Source organism: Colius striatus, chromosome 5 (assembly GCF_028858725.1).
Source record: "Colius striatus isolate bColStr4 chromosome 5, bColStr4.1.hap1, whole genome shotgun sequence".
In the NCBI taxonomy this organism is placed as follows: Eukaryota; Metazoa; Chordata; class Aves; order Coliiformes; family Coliidae; genus Colius; species Colius striatus.
Window position 1 is genome coordinate 50,127,192 of NC_084763.1, and position 20,678 is coordinate 50,147,869.

The following is a 20,678-nucleotide window of genomic DNA, read 5'->3' on the forward strand; positions in this document are numbered from 1 at the left end:
AACACCAAACCCAACAGAGAACGCGCGCTCCGAACTATTGCGACACGGGAGCGAGGAGCGCGGCGGAGGCTGGCGGCGAGGTGCGAGCGGGAGCGGGCCGGGCCGGGGGAGCGGGTCGGACGGCGGGCCGGGGCTGCGGAGGGAGGGGGGGGCGTGGGAGCGGGCCGGGCCGTGGGAGGGGCGGGCCGCCCCCTCACACCCCCTCCCCCGTGGGTGGGCAGGCGGCGCCCGGTGCCTCCGCGCTGCCCCCCCCCCCCGCCTCCCCGCTCCCCGGTCGCGCCGGGCGGGTCTCGGCGGTTCGGCGCGGCTGCCTGGTGACCGCTGCCGCCTCCCCGCAGCGCAGAGCGAGCCCCCGCACCTCGGAGCCGGCGGCCAGTCCGACGGTGGCCCGCAGCTTCCCACCATGAACACGATCGTCTTCAGCAAGCTCAGCGGCCAGGTGCTTTTCGAGGAGGATGCCAAGGAGCGGGAGCGGAGCGGCCGGCCCTACGTAGGGGTGGTGGAGGGGCCGCACCACGCCGAGGTTCTGCTCCCCGACAGCCCGTCCATCAAGGAGAGCCTCAGCCTGCGGAACCGGCGGACGGGGTATGCTCCTCTCCGCGCCGCGCACTGACCCCGCGGGGCGGCCGTGCGAGCCGCTGCCGGCAGCCTCGTAGTCAGTTTGGGGTCGCGAGATGGGTTGCTAGATGTGTCCGTCCCCACGTCCCCGGGCCCATACTCTCCGGGACTCTCATTCCACAGCTGTGGTGGGAAATTCCGGTAAATGGGTGATGCAGAGGCGTGCGATTTGGCTGGAATGTGCCGGACAGAGCGCTTCTGTCCTGCGCTGTTTGACACGCGCCTCTCAGCCTCCAAACAAAAACAAACCCGGCAAACCGGGGCTCGTCCGGTTTGGTCGGGCGCTTCATGTAATTAAAAGCCTCCCAAACGGAGGCGCAAGGCGGAACGTGTGAAACCGGGGGGCCATGGGGGCCGATCCCTGCCGGCGGTGCCGGTTCGCGGCCGGGGCTGAGGCGGGAGGCACTTGTTCCACCGTCCCCGCTGGTTTGTAGAGCGCTAAGCGAACGGACGGAAGGAGCTGCGTTGTCGGTGCATCCGCTGAGATGGGATTTGAAACGGACTAGCGCAATGCCAGTCAAGGGCTGGGCAGGGTAATGTTAGTGTCGTTTTTTAACTAAAAGGCAGCTGAGGATGAGCCAGCTGCGGCTGATTTGTTGGATGATGGGGTTGTTTTTTGCGCTGGAACAGGTGAAATAGGAGGTGATGAGAGGACGTGTTTAGCTGTAGCTCGAAGGGTTGAGCTGCCGAGCGCGGTCCAGACATTTCTCGTCCGCTTTACCAAGTAAAGACTCAGGAGCACACTCAGGAGGCACCGAAACTGAGGAATCGGAGCTTTTTTTTTTTTATTTTTTTACTGCCGAATTTCCACCGTAACGATTGCATCAGCCAGGACTCGCATCGGCTGCGGTGCGGGTCGGGGGACGCGGGGCGCGTTCGGCTGCGGCCGATGGCGGCGGCGCGTCGCGGGAGCCCCGGCCCAGGGCGCCCCCTGCCGCCCTCCGCGCCGCTCCGCTCCGCCCGCAGCTCCGCGCAGCCCCGCGCCGCGCTGCCCGCCGGCCCCAGCGCGCCTCTGGGTTTTCCGTCTCAGCCCCGCGGTTTCCTTCATTTTTAATTTTTTTTAACAAAGCGATTTTGTTTTACCTTTTTTTTAAAATACATTTTTTAACGGGACCTGCGTTTCGTTCCCCTCGGTTTCACCCTTTTTTCCGCGACAGGCGCGGGGCTTTGGGAGCTGCTTCACGGCGCGGCCGGCGGCGTTGGGGAGCGGCACTTCGGCTCCTCCGGGAGCGCTCTTTGCCGCCGACCCTTCGCAGGGATATATAACCCAGGAGGCAGGAGATCAGGCTTGGATGGCCCCGGAGGTGGCCCGCACCGCAGCCTCTGTGCTCCCAGCTGGGATGCGCGGCCGGGGCCATGCGAGGCGGGCCCTAGCCCCTCTGTAAACAGAGCGACCTCACGCCCAGCAGATGCCCAGCACCGTCGGGACACTCAAACTCCGCACCGGCGGAGCCCTGGCCCCGCTGAAATTCCCCCATTGGTGCCGCCCGAGCCCGCAGCATTACCGCGGCCGCCAGTGTCCGTAGCAGGCTGGCTTTGCCAGCCCCTACCCCTCCTCTCGGACCCTCCGAGTCCGGGGAAACTGCGAACACCGCCTCCTCCTGAGCAGCCGCCCCGGGGCGAGGGTTGCGGCCGTGGAAAGTCCCTCAGCGTCCCGCTAGGACGGGGCTCGGCTCTGCTCTCCCCAGACAGGAGGCACCTCCTCGGACAGACACAGGCCGGGTCAGGCTGCACCGCGGGGCTGGGGATGCCCCCCGAGCGGGGTCTCCGCTCGGGCACGGCGCGCATCCCGGCGCGCATCCCCGCACGCATCCCGCACCCGCAGCGGCGACCGCGCAGGGGAGCCCGGCGCCGCGCCCGGGGGCGAGCGGGGGGTGCCGGGCAGGTGCCCTCGCCTCGGCCCTAAGCTCCCCTTCTCCGCGCAGGGCGCGGCAGAGCGGGAAGGTGCGGCACAAGCGGCAGGCGCTGCAGGACATGGCGCGGCCGCTGAAGCAGTGGCTCTACAAGCACCGCGACAACCCCTACCCCACCAAGACCGAGAAGATTCTACTGGCTCTCGGCTCCCAGATGACTCTGGTGCAGGTAAGGGAACTCCCTACTCCCACCTCCCGCGGCTGCTCTCGGGTGTTTCATGGACGGGAAAGACAGAGACAGCGTCGGTCAAAGCCCCCGTATAAGCTGAACGAGAGGCAGTGCTAGGTATCTGGGAGATGTCAGTGCAGCCAGCAAGTCCTGTGCACACCCGTCCTTCTCTTTGTCCTCTCCAAGGCTGCCTTGCTAACAGGACTGGGTCCTCCAAACAGGAATTCCCACACCTGGGCTATCCTGGCAGGGGATGCTCTCAAGGCAATCAGCAAAAGGTGTGTGTTTTCCCTCCTAGGAAAACAATGCACTCATCTTTTAAGCTCATTCATAATACAGTGGAAATGTTTTTGCTTAGTCTTTAAAAGTCTTCCAGTCCAAAAAAATAAAATCGGTAATGGGGGGGATTTCAGCACAGAAGGGGAATGGTTGAGGGAGTTGTAGGGAGCTACTGTCTTCCTTTTTTGCAAGTGGGCTAGAATGGAAACAGTTATATTGTTCTTTTAATACTCATCACCTGTTGCACAGCTGTTAGTATTGCCATACACATAGTGTGCAGTAGCTCAGCATGCAATGACTGTGCCTACCAGTCTTGCAGGAATTATTATTACAGTGTAATTAGATGTGGGGAGTTAATTGTATTGCGTTCAGGTAAAACTCCCCTGAAATGACTGGCAGCTGTGTTGCAGTGAAAGGTGTGGAGTTGGCTGCAAATGTTTGAATCTTACTTCTGTATTGTCTTTGCCATCTGGTGCTGTGTTGAAATACGTGATTAAATGCTCTTGGGTGGCTGAGTGATGGCTATCTCGGGTCTGAATGCTGCAAAGATTTATGCATTGTAAGTACTCTAATTTCCTTACTGCAAGCTACTGCTAAATGCATAAAATGAACTACACGTGTTTGCAGGATCGGGTCCTCAGTGCTCTGCCTAACACATTATGTGCCACTTTGCAAAGGATATGAAGGTACCAAAATAACTTCAAATATTAGAAAAAGTGGTCATTCAGCATTATTATTTTGAGTGCACCTTCAAAAGAGCTTGTGCTATGAACTTTGTTCCTAGTAACAGAAAAATGGGAAACTTTTACGCTGTAGTACCTCACTGGAAAACTATTGCACTAGAAAAAACACTACAACTCTGACAAAAATAATGTCTCAGAAGATGCCAGTTACAACTGGAAGATACGATTAAAATAACTTTTCTTGCTTTTATAAAATGTACATTAAAGACTTGCTCTGTCTTTTAAAAATATGATTACATAAATGCTCTCCATTCAATGCCACAATTCGATAGAAGTAGTTTACTGGTCTATTTAGAATATTCCTGTATTTTTACATAATATTTAACACATGCATCTAGAAAACATGTTGGGAGACTTTCACGTTAATATCATCTTGAAAAGTTATCCTCTTCTTTTATAAATGCCTCAGAATGAGCACAGAAGGGAAAAAACCTGGTGGGTTTTTGCAGTATTTTTCTAGTGGCAGCTTAGATAAATGTGGCTTGGGCTAGGCTGTGTTAGCCTCTGTAAAGGTATCAAGTGAGCACTGGCCACTTCTCCAGAGAGTTTTACAATCTACATAAAGTGTAGAATAAGGTGTAGAATAAAATTTAAAAGAATCATGGAGGGGCTACATTTATGTCTGTTAGACCCCATGAATCTAGTGGATTTATGCCAAAGCTGAATTTCACCAGCCTTACTTCTATGAAGTGTAGTATTTGAAAGAGCTGCACAAACCAGCATGGCTATCTTCATTTAGAGAAGCATACCATCAAAGAACTCCCAGATGTTTCTTCCATTTGGGTGCAATGCTCTTTTAATCCAAGAATATGATAGGATCTATATAAAAGGTAAATACGTACATCTGTCTCCAGAAGTAATTCCTGAGCCTGGAAGAACAAAACAACACACACCTCTCATCTACTTTTTGGATGCCCAGAAAGAACAAGAATGGAATCCAGATCAAAGTCCATGTTCTCTGAAAGTTAGAAAGCATCAGGCTGTGATCTCGGTCACACATCTGAAATTGTTGTCCCAAAGGCTATGCTCTTTCATCTGGGTGGTGTAACTGAGAGCAGGCTCAGGACTGGGCTTCACTGTCTGTTGGAAAGCTTTGCTTTTGTCCCAGGAGGGGAACTTTGCAAAAGCATCCACCAGCATCTCCTGTGATTGCTTTTCCAAACTAGTAGCACCAGACATCATTGGAGAACCAGGAATCAGTATGTGATGTTTTCTCCGGGTGAGGGGCCTTCACATTTGCTGACCTGTCTCATATTTCCTACTCTTCTTCCATTTCTCGGTGTTATCCTGTGGTGTTTGCACTTGGTGGGAATGTAGAGTTGCCCTAGCAGCTTCCCACTCCTGTGGAGGCTGCTGTCTGCTGACAGCTGTCACCTCTTCCCAGCATCCCCCGTGTGCTGACACCTTATCATTGGAAGCCCTAGGGCAGGCAAAAAATACTGTTGAAAATACCTTTTGAGTGTTTCCGCCAAAACATGATTAGGCAACGAATCATTGGGTTTCTTTGTTTTTCACCAAACTACTGACCTTGGAAAACATCTTCAGCAGCTGCCTGGAAGATGATGTTGATCACAGTAGTATGGATAATATAGCCTTGACTCTTCTCCATGTGCTTTTCTTTCATCTAATGAATGTTATTCCAGTATATGCCATCTATCCAAAGGAGCCTTTGTGCAGGACTCTGTCGTAGATAAAACCAATCCTTCTGTGAGACAAGGAGAATACATCCAGCCCTGCTGGATACTCTACTGTTAATATTAGGACAGTGTCTGCATGGCAAATCTTCCACAACTTTACTTTCATTAATTTTGCTATGACCCAGGTGACTGATTTTAAATTAATTTTCTCTACCTCACTAATACTTTGGTTTAACTCCCTCTTTCTGGATGCAGTGGGACAGCAAGGGGGCTGTTCCAGCTGTAGGTCTGACAGCACTGCAGAAGGAAAATCAAACCCTTTCAAGGAGGTAGGATTTTGCAGGGATCGTAAATCATCTTGTTTCTTAATAAGTAGTAGCAAAACCTGGGGCAAATTCTGGGCTGACTTATGCCTGAGGAGGCCAACAAGGTCTTCGGGAGTTCTCAAGGCAAATGTTATTGCAGCTTTCAGTCCAATAGTCCAAAGATTTCTACTTACCCAACTGCCAAAGCAGGAAACCAGAAAAGCAATATCTTTTGAAAAGACATTTTATATTTTACTCCAATTAGATTCCAATTCAAAATCCAATATTTTGTCCTATTAATATGCTATTAACATGCTACATTTTCATTTGTATTATTACCACAGTTCTTGATTTATTTTATTTTAAATTTTGGTTTACATGTTCTTGTGAAATAAAAAAGAAAAATGGCAGGATATTCCTTCCAGAAAGAAATATGAATGGCTGTATTGTTGAAGAGGAGTTTTTTGCAATACTAGGATTAATAAATTGGTCATGTGCTGCTATGGATTTAATAGTATTCAGATTCATAAAGGCATATCTGGATTACCGGAGGAGGAGAATCGCTTGATTTCTGAGTCTTTGGCTACTCTGAAGCAGTGAAGCAGAACAAATTACAATAAAATTGAAGAATCCCTTCAGAAGTAAAGCCAGAAGGTCAATATTTCATGATGCCGGTATAAGTACCTGATGTTCTTTGGAAACGACTGAGCTGCTGTAAAATATGAGTGCTGGAAAGCACATCTATCACAGTTCTCCTTGGGTCTTCTCTTTTTACTTCTTGAAGAACTTCATGATTGTTACTTTACAAGAATATTGAGTTTTGTCAGGTGTTTTTTCAAGACACTTAGTTCTGTGGGAAGTTTCTGAGACAAAGATTTTTCCCACTGGCTTGCATGTAGATCTTTGGTTTTGGGGTTTATTATTAGTGCAGGTCACAGTAGTGTAACTTGAGGCCATGATAAAGGATGGGTGGCTTTTGGCAGCTTTAGTTGTTTCTGATTGTAACAGCATTAAGCAAGTGTGGTGCAAGCAGGCACTTGTAATGAGCAGGAGTAGACACTCAACTTCTTTAAGACCACAGGGATACACAAGGTAACATTTGGAGTATGTTGAAATTAGTGACAAAACTGTCTTTGTTTTTAAAGGAGGCAGGAAAAGCCTGTGATAGCCCAGGTGGTGGCTGGAGTTCTGGGTGCTGTCTGGTACTGCCTATAGCCATGCAGCCCCTTCCAGTCCACACACCTGGAGGCTGTCCAAGATTGAAGAGTGGGAAAGATGTTGAATATCTTGATGTCTTAAAGATCAGGATTTTTCAGTAACATATGCTAGTGCCCAAGAGCAGGAAAGCACGCAGATAATACCACACCATAGATGTAGCCGCAAAATCTCTTAAAGTGGATTTGTCTAACTTCCTTCAGCTTTAATGAGCCTTGTAATTACATTTGGGATTAGAGTTTCTGGAGTGCACTTGTTGCTTTGTGCTTTAGCAGAAAGCTTCTTTTGTAAATGCTGACTTCATGTCCTTTCATAATGATCAAATACTACTATTTCCTCCTCTCATAGCAGAAGACTTAAAATATGACTCATCTTTTCGTATTGATATGCAGAAAGCAAAGCGTTGGCATAGGAAGAATGAGCTCAAAATAAACCAAGAGTACCATGCAAAAATCACTCCTGCTAAATTTAATTGCTTTTATGTATGAGTCACACTAATAGTACCCTATCTTTCTTTTCTGTACGTGGCACTTCACTGATGAAATGTTTCAGTATGTAATGAAATGGAACATAATTAAATCTTTCTTGGGAGAGGATGGAGAGCTGTCAGTGTTGTAAGATGCTGCAGAAACCGCTGTAATATTCAGTGGGACTCTGGATTGATCCACCTATATCATTACATGCTTGTTTTCAGAGTCATTCTAAGTCACGCAGCAGCCAGGTGACTGCTGCTTCAGCTGAGCAGTCTGGAGTGAGTGTGTTAATGGTGTTGGAAAGTGGATGGATTCCAGCCCACCCTTTCTGGTTCAGTATAATGATTGCTATGTCAATACGATGAATATAAACAAATAGCCTTGGAAGAAAATGAAAATTACTTGCTCTTCTCTGGCAGCTACAGTTTTGGTCTTCTAACCTGTCATAGTAAACTACGTGGTTTGTAGAGTTATGTGTTTGGCATCTGAGTGCTGATCCAGGGCTCACTCTATTTTCGATGAAACCCTGGTTCATGTAAATGTGATTTTAAGTAAAATGAAAGTGACAGGCTTAAGGCACCACTGCTGAGTTGTGAGTGAGACTCTGAGCTGAAGTTTTGTTTTTCCTTTGAGCAGATAGTGCTTATTTTTCTCATAACTACCTTAGAAGAGATTAGTCTTCTAGAATAATTAGCCAAACACTTCTTTGTGATTTATACATTAGCTACAATACATGACAAAACTAGGGCCAAAATCCAACCCTGAGGTCTACGTTTTTGTTCTCTAGTAAGTGGGGTAGCATGTATTGATAAAACATGTGTTAACTGGCTTTTCAGTTTAACAGAAATTAAATGGTATGATTGTTCCCAAGGTCAGTATATGCCTACAGTACTTTCTCGCTTCCTCTGTGTTCACTTTCACAACACAAAGATGTGAGGGGGCCTATAGACTCCCAACATTCTTTACATTCTCCTTTGCAAGTAATGCTATTCTGCCTCCTTCTTGCAGAGGTCATGTCAAAGTATACTTATTCCTGTGAGGAGTAAATAGCATTTTTAAGACCTGATTTATCATTAAACAAATATTGTTAGAGTGTAGGTAGCTTGCCTCTGTTCTTGTTCGTAGTCAGGTTATGGTAAGGTCACTCTATCAGTATCAGTATTTCCTATTTTATATATTTTTAAGTTATGGTAAAATCAAGGACAGTATTTTCTCAGGTATGTTTTCACACAAAGTCACAGCAAGTACACACATCCCTTTTGGTGCTTTGATGGTGCTGCTGTCACGTAAGACTATACTGTGCCTTTTTACTCCTTTGGTGCCTAAAACACTGCGAAGTTCTTGAGTTTGAGCCTGACTTTGTGGTGACTCGATAAGCTAGAAGGATACTAATGTGTATCCATTCTGCAATGTCAAACTCCAGAAAATGCTCTGCATCTGAGAAGACAATCCAGTCTCTTGTTTAGTAGTCACCTTGTGAGGAATCTGCATTTTAGAGTCTCCACAACAGACAGAGTTCATAAAAGCTGCTGCTCTGTAGAGCAAATGGGTGATTTCTACAGTGACTCAAAGTGCATTGTATTCTGTGTGAGACTTTCCTGGTACCCACCACCTGTCAGAGGCCTGGTAAAGCACAAGGGAGAATTTGGGCTTCTCCGTTCAACAACCTTCTAGCCTACATAAATATCAAAAGCAAATTACTGAACATTAGCTATTAGTTTTAATTTAGGATGCTAAATACTACTACGTACTAATACTAAAACATATGAAGGTTCATATTGAAAGTGAAGGGTGTTATCTAGAAAGAAAGACAGACAAATGCAAAAAGGAGTCTTTTACAACACTTGTGAAAATGCTTAAACCTGGTTAACAAATACTTGCAAATACTTGGGGTCTGCAAATACTTGTGAGGGGTGGGAAGCCTGAACCTGCCTCTTATCTAAGGTTCCTGCTGTGCTCAATTATGGTTTCATGGCCTCGTGTTTACATTTCCCTTGTTTGCCATTTTCTTAGGGCATACATAGAACTCATGAAAAGTCTGTGGGCTAGGTTTATCTGCATCATTTTCAAGGGAAATTAATACATTCATTTGTATGCAGGTATCAAATTGGTTTGCCAATGCAAGACGTCGCCTGAAGAATACTGTCAGGCAACCAGATCTTAGCTGGGCTTTACGAATAAAACTGTACAACAAATATGTTCAAGGAAATGCTGAACGACTCAGCGTGAGCAGTGATGACTCATGCTCTGAAGGTTTGTTAATGCTCTTTCGATCAATTTTAAACTGATTAAGATATATTTAGAAAGTATCAGATACCCCTAAGTTAGCTCTGATTTCTCACAGAACGTCCTTGGTGGATCCACTTCTAGTGAATTAGGTGCCATTTTTGGCTCCCAGCTACTCTGCAGCATTGCAAAGCAGGATTGTGTAGGTTAATTGGGGTGGCAATCTGGTTGCATGTTATTTGCCTGTTTTGTATAGCATTGTTACTAGAACTATAATCATTAGTTCATTGGATTCTGCAAGCCTATTCCTTTAACCTGCTTTAAAGGAAAAAAGTGATGACATTTGTTGGTTTGAGGAAATAAGAAGTCTTTTTACTGTTGCTTTCCCTGATGGAAGTGCTGTAGCAATAGCACATCATTAGCAAGAGAATCTGATTAACTTCAGTGGGGCTTATTATATGGTAAACCGAGTATCACTGTTACTTATCGTATGTATTTTACCAGCATTTTCCTTAAAAGGTGCACTAAAATTCTCTTTCTCATGCAAATTAACAAATGCTGGGATTTTAAAAATAGAATAGATTTTTAATGGAACGTTTGGATTGTGTCTGTGGGGACTTTTTTTAGTCGGTTGTGACATGGAGATACATTGGCAGGAACAAATGCTGCAGAATGTTGTCAGAAATCTGTGAATTCAGCTCAGTTTCAATTCTCTTTGTTCCAATTTCAGTTTGTACTCACATTTCTTTGGTATGCCTTTCTCTTTAAAAGACTGGTTTCAGGACAATTAAAGAGTACAATTTAAGCAAATACACTTGCATATGCAGTAGTATTCTGGAGAACCAAATTTCAAGTTATAATGGTAGGAATTCAGCTTCTTCACACAGATTTTTAAATGCTTGTCATTGTTTTAAGGCACTTCTGAGATTTTTTTTGTACCTGTCTTTGTTGCTTATGAACAAATTAGACACTGGTTTCTACAGTTAATTAATTTGGAATAGCTGGAACATCTGAGAACCCTGGGAAACACTGTGAACAATGCGTGAAGGGAAGAAAATGAGCGTGATTGTCTAATGCTGAATTCTAAGGTTATTGTCTAGTTTTAGTTATATTTATAGCAATTTAAAACATGCAGAGAAAGCTTCTTGCTAAATATTAGATATTCGATGTATTACTGTGCCTTTGTTGTTTTGCTTTCAGATGGAGAAAATCCTCCAAGAAACCATATGAACGAAGGGGGATATAACAAACCAGTTCATCATACTGTGATTAAAACTGAAAGTTCAGTAATAAAAACAGGAGTGAGACCAGAAACGAGTGCCAATGAGGATTATGTGTCACCCCCTAAATACAAAAGCAGCTTATTGAATCGTTACCTAAATGACTCATTGAGACATGTCATGGCTACTAATGCAGCTATGATGGAAAAAACAAGGCAAAGGAATCACTCTGGTTCGTTTAGTTCCAATGAATTTGAAGAGGAATTAGTGTCTCCATCATCATCAGAGACAGAAGGCAATTTTGTCTACCGGACAGGTAAGAGACTTATTCTGCATTATTTCTGATATAGCCAGCTTTGGATGGTGTCACCTAGAATGACTGTCACCTAACTGTGCCTTTTATGAGAGTGGGTAGCTCCTGTCCATCTTCTTGTACGAGAGTGGATGACTCCTGTCTGCCCTTTCATTTGCTGAAGAAGTTCTACCTGCAGTATGGAAGTTAAGTGCTGTTGTTGACTGCTAAGGAGGCTGATTTGCTCTTTGAATGGAGCTATGGGGCTGATTTTTAAAATGATGCTTCCAGGCTGTTTTTGTTAGTGCTAAGACAAGCCTAAAGAAGGAGAAAACTCTTAAGCATTCTATTACAATAAGGAAGGACTAGAGGAGGACTAAAGTACTGCATGGGCCCAGGTGGGAGAAGGGCTTTGAAATTTCACAATGGCTGTTGGTGGTGCTTTCATGAGCCATATGCCCCCCAGTGGAGTGCACATGAAGACCTTCCCCTGTTGTACAGCATCTTTTCTGTCCTTATAGTTCCTTCTCCTGTGTGTTGCCCTTTGGTGCTCATCCATCCCTTAAGACCACATGGATTAGTTTAGGCAAATTTCTGCCTCACTTTCCAGGTACAGTACAGAGCTACGGGGCCACAGCCTTGGCTAATAAATATCTTGGCTTAATGTGGTTGGTTTTTTGAAGGGTTGCACCAAGTGTATTTTAATCTTACCAGTAAAAATGTAAAAGTGTAATTTATATCATCCACTGTGTTGCAGTCAGAGGAAGGTACATGGACTGCCTGGTTCATGGCAATAAAATGCTATCAATCAGGGAGAAATCAGAACTTGCTATGATCCCTGTGGGACGTGGAAGGCTCCTCTTGTGAAGCTTGTTCTGTATTTCTTGGGGGATGTAGGCAAAGGATGTCCCTATAGCTCTGAAAAAAATGAAATTTTACATCCCAAGCTCCAGAGGGTTTCCACCCATCACAGCAGCCCATCATGTTGTCCCAGGGCCTTTCTCAGTGGTTATTGTGCCAGGGACCACTCTGTGGGCCTCGTCGCTTTTGGGATGGACATGTATTGATGAAAAGTACTGGAGGCTTTTGCACTAAAGCTAATATAGGTTTAGAGGTTAAACTTTGTTCCCCTTGGCTTCCCCAGCAGGCAGCTTCAGGTAGCCCTTGCATTTGCAGACTCTCAAGTTTGTAGCCTTTGCCTGGCACATTTCATGTGATTTTTTTTTGTTGTTCCTGTGGTGCAGTCACAAGGGTTTCAGGAGGCTGAATGCTCTGGTCGGGGTAGGAAAACTCTGGTGTGTGCAGGTTGTCAGGGGATGACTGTGGGGGAAGTGGGGGCCCTGTAGAGAAAGAGAATCTTATCAGGAGCAAGAATAGTGCACGCACAACAAAGAAGTTTCAAAATTAACTCTCTGTTAATCTAGCTTGGTTTTTTTTTCAACATACCAAATGCATTTGGTTGACATTATGGGCGTATTGTCTGCCAAGTTTTATTTTTAAGTGAAAAGTTACTCAAGAACAGATGCAGCAGCTCAGATATGTAAACTTCTGAATTTCTCTACTTTTATACCATAACTTAAAAATGGACACAATGACTTTTTAAAAAAATGTAATACATTTGCTACTGCTTTAAGTTCTTCTTGCCAAGTTTCAAGCTGCACTCAAAAATACGGTCTTTAATGAGAAGGCTGAGACAGACACACTGTAACTGTGTGAGCTCACAAGCTGGGCTGGAATAACTAAAAAACAGTGTATTTATCCTTAAAGTTCGTAACTGACATTCCTGGAACTCCTCTTGAGTTCATATTTAAGTCAGTACTTAGATACCTTTGATAATGTTTTGAAGTGCTATGGCCTTTGATGAGAACACATCGGCAGCTCTCGGGATATAGTTTTGTTCTTTTTGCACTTCTGAAGCAGCCAAGCAGCAGGCTGCTGACAGAAAGAAATTGGTTGTGTGCACAGACTGTATTATTTGGCATACCTTTCCTATATTTGTGTGCACATTTAGGAAATGATAGGTAGGAATAGGCTTTTTTCAGCTACAAGATTACAGTCCCAGTAACGATTTTCTGATGATGTTGCCACGTGCAGGAATTGAGCCCTTCACGAACACAGCAGACATTTTCATTTATCATCCATTAATGAAATACATTTACAAATAGATTAAATTATCAACAATTTTTTTAAATGTCTTTTTTTTGTGTAATTCAAACAACCAGAATGGGAAGTTCTCAGTGAAGTTGTGTAGCAGACCTGTATCTGTTCTTAAAAATAGCTGCAATCCATTTTAGTTAAGCAAAGTAACAGGGTATGGCCATCTGTACCACTGATACCTTCCTGAAAGCAGATAGTGTGTCTCAAAGTGAGATATCACCGCTTATAAGGAGCTCTTTGCTGCAATTTTTTGTCAAGCAAAACAAATAATTTTTATGAGGGGCTGCAGCAGGATTGTGAAGTCGCTACTAGATGTTTTAATTTATAAAGACATTTTGTACAGTAGTTCAAAAAGCACAGGGTGAAAACTGATGGACGTTTTACTTTTGAGAAACATTTGGCAAGGTTGCTGTGCACCTAACAGAAAGCAGTCATGGGTGTGGAAACCAGTTCTTTATTGTGCTTCCCTGAAAGAGCAACTTTTCATAGCAGATCATGAGTAGAAAGCTTAGTCTGTGTGTCTGGTTGATGTTACGTGCTGAACCCCAATTTCAGGTACATCAGTGTGTCTGCAGCGACTTCACTCTCCCTGTGCCTGCGGTCAGCGTGGCCATGAGTGTCTCAACAGCCCACACTAAATCAACAAGGTATGAGTGGCAATGTCGAGTGACAAAACCAAGAAATTGCAATTTAAAGTTTATAAGGAAAATGGTTTGTACCGTTTCCCATTTCAGTCATTAACATCCTTATAAACACGGGACCATATGCTGCTCTAGCCTCATGCAACTGGGAAATCCCATGTAAAGATCAAGGACAGACTATATAACCCATTGGCAGGCTGGCAGCCCAGCTTTATACCTCTGCATGGTTACAGCGAGCTCATGGGAAGTGACTTTAGTGCTGAGTGCCTCGTTCAGACCTGGCCAGGTCTGCTTAGCCCGTGGCCCAGGGAGCTGCCACGGGGGGAGTGCAGCAGCTGGGAAAGACTGCGGCCGTACACGGATGTGTCACATATGCAAGTGTTTCTGCTGTAAGCTGATACACTTATGTATGTAACGTGACATACGCCAACGTGTTCACTTAAGGCAGAAAATTTCGGTTCAGATTAATCCTAGCGCTGGCATAATGGATAAATATATATAATTGGTCAAATATGTGTCTTAAAGTGACCACTGAAAGGCTTGGTTCAGTGTTTTTGTTTAGTTAAAAATCCATGTTGGGGAACAAGCTTTCATTAACTCCGTGGCATGCTGTCGTTCACAGCAGGCTCGCTGTGTGACAGGAATAACTAAATCCAGACTACGTGTATTTGTTGTGCAAACTCACGTAGAAGCAGCACTCCGACTGCAACAAGCGCTCCTGAAACCTGTAAGGAAAACATCTAATAATGTTTATAGAGACTGGATGTAAATCTAAAGTGGCACAACGTCAGCCTTTGGTTTACAGATCACTAAAATGCTGACATTGTAATCACGCTGCTGTGCTCTGCAGGTACCCCATCATCAGTCACCTGCGGGAACAAAGTGTTCTGCATCCTTAGAGCACAAGGAAATGGAAACTCTGAACTTTCTGGGGTATCACTGCCTAGTGAAGGAAAGTAAAAATTAAAATGAGAGACAGATCGATGAAATGGCAGGACAGGGAGTTTTCTAGCTTTTTTCCTGTAGACAGATTTTCATTGATGTTATTTTGTATGTTACCTAGCACAGTAGAAAAGCCAGAACAAATACAAACAGTGAGGAAAGACTTTGCAGGCTGAGAATGGAGGGTGGCTTTAAAAAAAGTTCTTGAATGACTGGTTGATTTTTTTAAGATGTTTGATCTCTATTTTTAGATGTTTATACTCAGGAGTGTGCTCTGTTTCTGATGTTTTCATTACTACTGCCTTTTCTCTTGCCTCTCACCTTCCTTTCTTTCTTTTGTTCATGTTCGGATCCTGCAAAGTTTGTGATTTATAAAGCATGATTCTGGGTTGTTTATTGCTACAGGATCAGGCCCACGTTCACACAGAGCATTTAAATGTAAGGCTATAGCCACGCACACAAGTACTGTAGAGAGACACGCACAAGCTGCAGCACGCTGCTGTGATTTTGTGTGGTCCTTGCCAACTTTTCCTCACAATTTAACGTTTTTAGAAATTAACATGTAATTTTAAAATGAGCTATAAAATTTAAAAGCATAACGTGAACACAATGGAACCTGTTTTCAGAATCAACTCAAGGGACCCACAAAAACAGCTAGTACCAGTGACTTTTGTTGAGTTTGACCTAAACAGGGCTGGAGACCTTGGGGATACTTTAAAATAAATGGTAACCTGGGAGAGCTGAAGGAGGTCCTCGTTGCAGATCTTAATGTCATCCAGAAGTGAAATGGAAAAGGGGAATATCAAGTAAAGTACTAAATGCACACGGCAGCATAACTGCAATTTGAAGGTTACAGAGTTAAGATCAGATTTCTGCAGGAATTTTATTATTACATGACCCGATTCGTCAACATTGAATTGGCATGGAACTGAGAATTGAGGAGAGGATTGCGTTTAATTTGCCGTTCTAGGGGTTTTTTTTTCTGAAGAAAGATTAAAAGGAAACGGCTTTACTGCAGGGACAGTGTCAGGTTTAATATACCAGATGTGGTAGCCCAAACTTGAAAATTTTAAAGATCCTGCCTGCTCTCTACTCCTTAAATTGATTACTCACTTTTTGCATCTCTTTCGATTCGCACAGCAAAAATCAAATCAGGTGGGTTTTAATTCCCTTTAGTTTCTCAGTATTTGAGCTGCAAGGGGAATGGGTCAGGATTATTTCCACATGACCCTGGAAAAAAGTGCTTCATCAAAACGGAATGTTTTGTGCAAAGGTAGCAGTTTCAACCTCTCTCAGGTTGGGAAAAGGAGGAAGAGAGCGCTGAACATCGACAGAGCTGTAGGCAGAGCACTCTCCCAAAAGCCCGGGCACCCAGGGGAGGTTGTTGTCTGGAGACAGCCCCATAGGGAGGGGAAGTGGCACTCAGGCAGCATCAGCTTTTCTGAGCCATTTCTCTCCACTCCCTGCTTTTAATGGTTTTGTGGGAAAAGAGAGTACTTGTTTTCTCACGGGTGCTGGGAGCAAACACTGTGCATCTTTGTTTTATCATTTTGTTTTCAGATGCAAATGTCAATGAATGTTTTGGGCTTTTCTTTTTAACCCAAAATCAGAAAGATTTGGGAGATTGGGCTATGCACAGATCAGATGTGCATCGAATAGCAGCATGTTCGTGGATACAATTTGGATAAAATTACTGTGGAGACCTCATGGAGCAGAGGAGATGTGTGTAGACCGCTGCTGATTTTGCTTCTGTTGATGCCATGGCAAACTTTCCAAGTACTTCAGTAAAAACTGTCTCAAGCCAGCTGTTTGGCTGTACAGGATTTGCTTTAAGTCAGCGTGCCTCAGGGCAGCACATCTCAGGACTCCTGACAGCTTTATCATTGCAGAGAATGAGATGTTCTTGCGTGAATGATTCAAAATGGAAAAGATGACATCTGATTTAAAAAAAAAATCAGACCAAAAAATCACAGAGGCCAGAAAAATCAGGGGATCAACCATATTTTGCTGGCCACAGGTTGCTGCTGCCCGTGCTGGTACAGCAGCCCACCTCTGTTTCTTTGAGACCATTAAAATTTCAATGCAAATATTCACAGCAGCAGCCAAAAAAGCAGCAGAGCCCAAGACCTCTCTCAGACACAGAAGGAAAAATGTGTGGTGCTGTCACCAGTCGCTAACAACTGTATATTTTAATACTTCTTTTCAGAGTTAGCCAATGCTCCAGGCCTCAGTGAAGGCTGTTCCTGGCAAGCCTCGGGCCTCATTCAGCATACAGTGAAGGTGTATGCTTAAAGAGAAAGAAATATTTATCCCCATTTCCCCATTGTTCAAAACGTCTTTCGAATTATGCTTGGTCTTAAAAGCTGAGGCCAGCCTAAATGTGAATGTTTCAGGAACTTATGTGCATGGAAAAGCACATGATGGTAAATCAGTCTGTTTTCCAGGTTTAGCTGTAGACTGCATGGCTGCTAGTGTACATAATAGGGAAATTAGTAAGAAAATTAGCAGTTGACTTAAGGGGTATTTAAAGAGTGTGTGAAACTACAGTTTGGGAAAATTGATTTAGTGAAATGGATTTGATTCCTTCATCCCTTCCACTGCCTGAGCTGGATTTTCTCCAGTAGCCAAATGTCTGTGTAGATCTCTAAGAGAAGAAATGTCATGCTTCTGTGCTGCCTTGCAGTGCATCAGCTGGTGTGGCTTTCCCACAGATTCGGAAGATCCTCAGCCTTGCAGATGCTGGCTGGCTGCAGCCACCACCACTGCGAGTAGTTGCATGTGTTGCAAACCGAAGCAGTTCACAAATGAGGAGGGCAAAGGCGAGTTCGGGGGGAGATGAGGAGATGAGTTAACAGGGAAACGCACTAGCTCAAGTAGAGCAGCAGAAAGCTGTGGGTGCTTCAGCCCTAGTGCAGCAGCTGGGTGTGAAGGAGGGTATATCTGCTCTCTTCTCTGCCTGGAAAACCCAGAGCAAAACGTGATTATCAGCATTTTGTGCCAAAGAGGAAATGTAGACCAGTGAACATGGAAAATATGGCATGACTTTAAACATGAAAGCAATGAAAAGAGGATCAAAAGACAAGAGTGTTAGCAAAGGCAGAGATGGGCACTGTCATTCTGTCAGGAGCAGCTTTGAAATCACACACTTTATGTATCTCTTGATTGGAAAGTGCTTTTGAGTGCAAAGCCATATACCCCCAGTGCTGGGTTGTGAGCAAGACTTCTGTGAGCTCCAGTGCTGAGATGTGCTCATTCTGCTCCGCAGGGCTCACCCTCTCCAAGGGCTCTGCCTCTGCATACAAGCTCGGCGCCTGGACCGAGACATCTACTCGTGGCACATGCATGGATAAGAGACGTTGCAGGGACAAAAACCTTCCTTTTTGTCCAATGAATTACTTTAACTTATGAAATCTGTCATCTCCTTTATGAGTAACAACTCTCTGTGGTGACACTAACACATTAATCTATGTGCAGTGCAGCAAAGTGTGACAAACGGGGGATGGGGTGCAGGAAAGTCAGGCGCAGGTGGGACACAGTGGTAGCAGGAGGGGGACGAGAACTGGACTTTTCACATTCTAGGGCAGTAAATTTGCAGGAATGGTGAGCCCATAAAAGTTTCACTTCTTTCTGGAAAAACATCTGAATTGAAACTTTATACCTGGCGTGGGGCTTCTGCATATCCCAGCCTTCTTCCACAGCTGGGGAGAAATCTGCCACTTTGGGTACCATCCTGGTAGATTCTGCCTGTAGTGCAGACTGTCCCCTGCACAGTGTTACTGTGCTGCTGTTCATGTTGGTGTAGTTAAAGCTGTATCTGTGTTTCCATTAGAACCCTTTTAATCTGCGAATTTATGACCCAGCTGTAAAAATTCAATCCAGACTAAAACTTGGCATGGGCAGTGTTCATTCTCCCATCTGTGGAAAGGATTTAAGCAGGTACATCCCAGTAATAACCATCTGAGTTGGGCTTGTAAATTTGGAGCATGATGACTGCTGATCTCAATAGTCCTGGAGTTTGAAATATTTTATGCCTGGGGTGAGACTAGTGAGAAGCAACTTGTTTTTATTCAGTCATTTACAGCTGTAAATAAAACATTTTGGGGTTTTTTTGCGTTTGTTTATACACAGAAGCATATGCATTTTCCTTACTATGGCAATATTTTGATGTGGGTGGCAAATGATTGAAACTCTATGGTATCTTTCTCTAAAGCAGGGTTTCATCACTCCTAGGTAGCATAAGAAATTGTATTCACGCCAGTGAGAACAGTAGAATTTATCTATTGATTTTTTAATAGAAAAAAAAAAAAAGGAGGAAAATAAAAAGACCAGATTGGTTTTTTTTAGTTAGATTTTTTAGTTAATTCTTCTTAAAATAGCTTCAAAACTGACTCAGTCCTTGACTGCAAAGTAAGTCTGACACGGCTTCACTTCCTCCCATTTTAATTTTCTTTAATTTTCTTTTCTAAGCTATGCACTGAACATGCCTGACCAGATAGAGTAGTAATCTTATCTGATCCAGCAAATCCTATTTCCCTTTGCAGGTTTGTGGTTGTTGAAAGTCATTCTGTAACTTAAAAAAACTCTTTTATGTGTTTAACTGAATTTTTTTAGGTCATTTGTCCATAATGTGAATACCAGAATCATAACGATGAAAGCAGTTTAGCAATAGCAGACTTCTGATCTTCCATGTATATTCACAGAGAAGTTTTCAGGAGGTTTTTGGCAGAATTTGAGAAATGAATTGAAGAGGAAACCTGGAATCTCTACGTGGACTATCATTAGGCTGTGTAGGAGTTTATACCTGGTACCCTGGAAAACTCCTTGGTTATATTTGGAAAATGTGAAGAACCTATGGGTATTGTTTGTGTATGAGCTTTTTGCCATCCTGATGGAGGAAAGGGAATGCTCATAAAAACACCTGTTCTGGAAAAACATCCCTTCATCTAATTGAGGGAAATTATCCTCCCCCTCCCTCTACTCTGCCCTGGTGAGGTCACATTTAAAGTTCTGTGTCCAGTTCTGGGTTCTCCAGCTCAAGAGAGACTGGGAACTTCTGGACAGAGTCCAGCAGAGGACCACCAAGATGATAAGGGGACTGGAGCATCTCTCCCTTGAGGAAAGGATGTGGGAACTGGGGCTGTTTAAACTGGAGAAGACTTCAGAGGGGGACCTTATAAATCCCTACAGGGCCAGTGTTCAGAGGATGGGGTGAGTCTTTTTTTTTTTAGTGCTCCATGACAGCACAAGGGTTAATGAGCACACACTGTTACACAGGAGGTTCCATTTGGACAGGAGGAAAAACTTCTTTCCTGTAGAGGAACCCTGGCACAGGCTGCACAGGGAGGTTGTGGAGTCTCCTATGGAGATTTTCAAAACCTACCTGGACACGTTCCTGTGCGACCTGATGTAGGTGAACCTGATTTAGCAAGGAGTTGGATGAGTGAGACTAGATGGTCTCTTGGGTTCCCTTCCAACACTTACTATTCTGTGGTTCTATGGTCTGTTAACTTAAATTTCTAATTTGTAATTATCCAGAAACAGAGAAGCAGAGTTGGATTCTGTTTTATTTAATCCACTTTGCTCCAAACTTTGAAAAATAGGTGATGAGACACAAGGAGAAGAGGTAGAAATTATCAGTGATTATTAAAGTCCATTTGAGGTCTTTTATTCTTTGTGACGTTAAATTTGGATCAGATAGCCACCTTAGTTCTGTTAAAAGAAATATGTCCTGACAGTTAAAGCACATAAAAGGCTTGTATAATACAAAGGAGTTTTATGTGAGGTACAAGAAAAGGAGCAGGAGTTTAAAGCAGGAAACTAAGCTGGAGAAGTGAACTGCATTGTAGAA

General features: G+C 44.3%; 1 protein-coding gene across 1 annotated transcript in view; it reads left to right on the top strand.

The window, feature by feature from the left end:
• The first annotated feature begins 284 nt into the window (after nt 1-284).
• MKX (mohawk homeobox) overlaps nt 285-20,678 on the top strand; it is a 46,551-nt gene continuing 26,157 nt past the window's right edge. The window contains exons 1-4 of the mRNA XM_061996744.1: nt 285-585; nt 2,544-2,700; nt 9,452-9,605; nt 10,779-11,114. Coding sequence (XP_061852728.1) covers nt 404-585; nt 2,544-2,700; nt 9,452-9,605; nt 10,779-11,114 — 829 coding nt within the window. The 5' untranslated portion in view covers nt 285-403. The remainder of the gene's footprint in view (nt 586-2,543; nt 2,701-9,451; nt 9,606-10,778; nt 11,115-20,678) is intronic.